Source organism: Empidonax traillii, unplaced genomic scaffold (genome assembly GCF_003031625.1).
Source record: "Empidonax traillii isolate 1590-97213 ecotype Southwest subspecies unplaced genomic scaffold, ASM303162v1 scaffold1:size7828297, whole genome shotgun sequence".
Taxonomy (NCBI): domain Eukaryota; kingdom Metazoa; phylum Chordata; class Aves; order Passeriformes; family Tyrannidae; genus Empidonax; species Empidonax traillii.
In genome coordinates, this window is record NW_020955194.1 from 2,974,655 (window position 1) to 2,980,081 (window position 5,427).

Sequence of the window (5,427 nt, forward strand, 5' to 3'; positions counted from 1 at the left end):
GCCATGCATGGGGGCTCCTTCTAATTGAAACTCTTAATAAGTCATAAGGATTATTCCACTGTCAGATTTGATAGGTAGGTGGGAGGTCAGCAGGCTGTTTCGGTGCCTTCGGTTTTCTGCTTGAAATGAAAATAAGAAACTTGCCAAATTGAATAGTTGCTTGTTAAACATTCTCGTATTTTCCCATGGTTTTGCCTTTTATCTTTAAATGTTTTCCTTTTTGCAAGTTCTGCCTTGTTTTGTATCTGAAATACTGTAAAACTACCTTAAAGGCTCTTGTCCTTTAACATATCCATGTTGCAGCATGGTTTTAGGGTTTTTTCCCCTCCTAGTTTCGGATGAAGACACTTGCATTGCCTAATAAGCTACCTCTGAAAGTGTTAGCAGTTTTCACAGTCGATGAGTTTAAGAACTCATCCACTTACCTGTTCAAATGGAGCAGTGTAGAAATCCCATAGGTGTATCAGGACTCTAGAAAAGTTCAGTATCTTGGATTTCTTAGCATCCTGAATCACATTATCTTTTCATCCACTCAGTTAGTAAATCACCCAAATTATGTCTGTAGAAAAGAATTACATCTTCTGAACATATTTGTGTGGTAAAACCTTTTTCATCAGTTTATTTGGGGCCACAGTTTCACCCCCAGGCTGGTATCCAGAATAATTGTGAAGGCCAAAAGGTGTGTGATACATCTGTCTTCACAAAAATAAAATGCTGCTCTCAGTTTCTGAAGCTTAGGGTTGTGTCTGTCCCTGTTAGACCTTGGGCGATGGTTTGATGTGGTGGTTCATTATTTGATGTCAGAGAATGGTGTGTAGCGTGTGCACCAGGAATATAGTGTGGGATTTTTTGATGGAAGGTATGGAGGATGCATGTTGAGTCTGTATGACACGCCGGCCTGCTAAACTTGCCAGCTTTTTGTTCTCATCAGTATGTTTTTGTTGTTGTTTTTTCCTCTCCAGAGTATTTAACTGACCTGCAAGGTCGAAGTGTTGATGACCCTGGTTTGTACTGGGATTTCTATGGCAGCTCTGTGTGCGGTGAGCAAATGTTGCCCTTTATTTCTTTGTATGCGGAGACTTTAAAAACATGCGGCACGTGGGGGTGGGGGCTGTTTAGTTTTCACGGTGGAGGAAGCTGGGAAGGAAGCAAACTGATTTTATTTACAGATCACGTTATTGGAAGAAAAAGCAAGGCCTGCAACAATGTTTTCAGTGCTGACTTGGCACCTTGTATTCAATTTTATTCAGATCCAAAAGACGAATCTGGATTTGACGTCTTGGCAAATCCTCCTGGCCCAGGTGATGAAGATGAAGATGGCTTTAGCGATGTGTTTGAATTTGAATTTTCGGATGAGCCTCCCTTGCCGTGTTACAACATTCAAGTGTGTCTCTCTCAGGGGTAAGAACAACTGCAGGTTTCGGGGTAAAAACAGCTGAGGCGATCAGCTTGGGCTGGTGGCAGTTTGTGTCTGTGGGGAAAAGCATTTGCATTTATGCAGTGTGACTGAAAGATCGATGCCGTGATTGCTGGGGTTTTTTGGGAAGTAAACTAATGGGAGGTGAGAGGGGAAAAGGCTGATTTGTCAGGGCTGAGTTTTGAGTGCCATACTCAAAGTGACCTTTGGACACAAGTTCCTTCCCTCATCCCAGACAGGCACCTTGTTTAAACATCCCAACATACCAATACTTCTAGCCCTTAATTTTGGATATCGTGTTTGTAAGGTATTGTTAATTGTATTTTATGGGCTTTTCTGTTCTGCTGAGTGGACATGCTTTTGTGGATGACAAAATGACACCATTACTGCTTTTCTAGACTTCCTAGCAAAACTGGTTTAAAGCTCTGAATTGGAACAAACTAATAAGCATCTTAGAGAAGATTCTGTGATATTTAATAATAAGCAAAGACCCGGAAAGTTGTATTATCTGTTATGTTCACGGTATAAATTAGCTTTGTAAACAGTTACTGTTTACCATTTGCGCCAATTTTGATGAGAGCTGTGAGAAAAACAGTTTTAAATATTGATCGCAAAGGAGTGCGGGTTTTACCGTGTTTTTTATTGTTTGGGTGATGGATATAACTGAAGTTCCCCAAAGTGGACAAGATAAAAGTTAAAATACCTGAGAAAAACCTCACAATTCACTGTTTAATTCCATTTAGTATCAGCATCTCTGGAAGTCAGAGGTGCTGAATTCTGTGGTTATAACTATAAGCCAGCTCCTAACATGCTGAATGGGGGTTGGGCTCGGCAAGGTGAACCAGCTGTTGGGATGGCTGCTGGCCCACATGGGCACTCATGAGCCCAGATTTTATAGGCTCCAGTGCCCCTGCATGCCTGGACCTCTCCTTCCCCAAAGCTGTGGGCAGCAGGACTCCAAATAAATACATATGCTCCTGCACAGCAGTTGTATTCGACCCCCTGGGCAACAGCCTTGATGTCAGGGTGTTGTCTGTGAGAGTGTGGTCAGGGAGGGTTTGTCACACCGTGACACAGTGACGAGTCGAGAAGCCCATGCCTTAATGTCAGTTACTGGAGCCTCTCTCTCCTTCGCTTCCACAGACCACGGAACTGGCTTTTGCTCTCGGACGTGGTGAAGAGGCTAAAAATGTCGTCTCGCATCTTCCGCTGCAACTTCCCCAATCTGGAAGTCGTCACCATCACAGAGGCAGAGTTTTACAAACAGACTTCCCTCAGCCAGTTGTTCTCTTGCGCTACGGACCTTGAAGCGTTTAACCCAGAGAGCAAAGAGCTGTTGGACTTGGTGGAGTTCACAAGCGAACTCAAGACGTTGCTCGGCTCCTCGCTTCACTGGTTGCATCCGCACGAGGACCCTCCCTTTGACATCCTCTGGTGAACCATCAGGCCATTTAATGTACAGTGCTCTATACAGTTACTTCTTTATTATGTATATGTGTTCAAAATGAAATTGTTTCTGTAAAGAAAGGACACTATTAAATATGAAAATATCTTTTTCCTTTATATAAGAGATCTGAATTCCAGTTGGATGGATTTTGGAAGAATTTTTTTTTAACTTCAATCAGTTTTTACAAAATTGTTATATAATGTTTCTTTAAATGCACACAGGCTTTGGGATAAGTTTGTTATTACTCGGAACACACTTTTTTTTTTTAAAGAACACACCCACACATTGACTTTGTTTCATACAAAGCACTGATTACACAGAACATACTTTTTCTAGGTGATGTGATCAAAGTCGTGTGGCTTGTTTGGGAGGTAGAATTTGGTAAGGCACTTGGTTATATTATTTTTGTTTTTTTTTGTTTACAGAATTACCTGCTTTGGCCAGGTAAGCACTATTGAATATAATTCAATAGTTTTTAATATAAATTAAACCATATCCATACGCATCAACTAATTGTAAGAACTTTTATATCCTAATTTAAAAGCTGTGAAATTTAGTTTTCACACATCAAACCGGATTGTTTATATATGTTTAAACATTTTATGCTCTTTATTTAAAGAAGACTTTGAACTATTTTTTCTGTACCTTGTAAAATATTGAAAAACTAACATATGTTGAAGTTGCTTGAAACTGTATATAAACTAAATTTTCTGAATTGTGTGTTTATGTTTGAGATCTGTGTTTTAACTTTGTAAGTAAATCTTCTGCCTTTGTATTTATATTTTACAAAAATTTTCTTAAAGGCAATAAAACTGTTGAGAAATGAAGAAACGAAAGTGACTCCCATTAATTTCATGCCTGGCTGTGACATGAGGTTTGCCTCATTAATGTTTATGAAAAGAGGCTCTGGGAGTAGTTTCCAAAGTGAAACAGGGTGCTGGTGAGGTGCTAATGAAATCTGAGGTAGAATCTGTATCAGCTTTCTAAATTCAGTGTTGCAAGACAACATCAGGCAGGCGCACTCATTGGGACACAAGTTTAAAAAACGGTGTTCACAATACTTTCTGCATCACCTTTTAGTTCAAGAATTGTGAGTAGGTTCAGTTATTTTCCCTCCTTTGTTATTGCTTTAATTTGGATTGGCTGAGTTCTCCTTTCAGCAGAGTCTGCAGAGGGGAGGAAAACAGTACCAGGGGAGATGCTTTAGTTTTCATGTGGAGCATTAAAGCTATGAGCACACTTTGGGGGGGTCTGAAGAGACAGTGACCCACATGTCGCTTTTGCACAGCTCAGGAACTTGAATCTGAGAGTCTGGGCACCTTGGGCTTGGGCAGACCCTCTCTTCAGGATCTGGGTCTGCCCTTCCCCTTGTGGAAAGAAGTTCTCCTGGTGAACCCAAGCTCCTCCTGAGTTTTACTTTGGGACTGTTCTTAGCAGTGGTATGTCTTGTGATTGCCAGTTACCTCTGAGGAGTTTAAATCGTGCTGCTCTTCTGATGAGGGCCAGGACCCACACCAAAAGGGTCTCGAACAGGTCAGTCTGAGAAAAGGATCTGGGAAAAAGTTTCTCCATTGTCTTCAAGGACCGGGAGATTGATGGGAGAGACTCAGAGGTGGTGCCTCTTGTGGTGTGTTGCCATAGAGTCTTTTGCCAAACATTTGTACTGTGTGTCTTACAGTGGGGTTGTTTCTGTGGGTAAGGTGGTTTTGTAGCCCAGCCAAGAGGTGAGAGGGAGGTCCAAAATCTGTCTGCTGCTGGCAGCTGAGGTTCCATTTCTGCACAGGACAGGGAATTTTTAGTCCTTAACACAGCTACTGACATCTTGCTTCAGACTTTGGAGAAAAAGGATAGTGATCTCTCCTGCACAGGTTATATGGGCACACTGGACTTCTTTTGAGTACAGACTGTAGCTTTGCAAAGAATGGAAACACACACATCTCTGCTCCCTAGTGCTGGCTGCTTTTACCCCCTGATTTTCCCAGAAAGAAGAGGTGGGCCAGAAAATTAAGGCAAGGGAGAAATGTTAAAAGCCATTGTTACAGGCTCCTTTTATCTGATCAGCTGTGTAATGCTTGGATGGCTTGAGCTGAGTATAAATCAGCTTCGTGCTACTTGCAGAAGTGCAGGGCAGACACCTCTCTGAGCCCCTCAGGCAAACAGAAGATTGACATGGCTTTTACCCAGCTCCTCCTCAAATAATCCCGAGCACGTGCTCCCCAAGCATCTCTGCTTAGTCAGCTTTCCACTATCTCCACCGAGTACAGTTGGGCCTTCTCCATGCTGGCGCCTGCATCCGTGCCCAGATACAGTAACAGCCTCATGCTGTTGTAATGCAAGTGTGTGCCTGCCCCGGGGCTGTCTGTGCTCTAAAAATAGGGTTGTGGCGGGGAACACCTGATCCCAGTGCTGTCCCTTGGCATAACTGTAACCCGTTTTATCTTCTAGGATGTACTTAAAAAAAAAGAGATTTGCTGTGTGAGGGTGTTGGAGGGAGCACGGAGGGTTCAGTGAAGCAGGAGGGCAGCATCCCAGGCTGCTGTGTGCACGAGGCTGCCTTGGCTGA

The 5,427-nt window shown here is 42.6% G+C and overlaps 1 protein-coding gene across 7 annotated transcripts in view; it reads left to right on the forward strand.

The window, feature by feature from the left end:
• The window catches only part of BCOR (BCL6 corepressor), a 61,623-nt gene extending 57,930 nt beyond the window's left edge, over nt 1–3,693 (forward strand). For all 7 annotated transcript variants that reach the window (XM_027885248.1, XM_027885503.1, XM_027885678.1 and 4 more), the window contains 3 exons: nt 963–1,040; nt 1,251–1,401; nt 2,561–3,693. In XM_027885248.1, the coding sequence (XP_027741049.1) occupies nt 963–1,040; nt 1,251–1,401; nt 2,561–2,855 (524 nt within the window). In that variant the 3' untranslated portion in view covers nt 2,856–3,693. The remainder of the gene's footprint in view (nt 1–962; nt 1,041–1,250; nt 1,402–2,560) is intronic.
• Nucleotides 3,694–5,427: the final 1,734 nt, after the last annotated feature.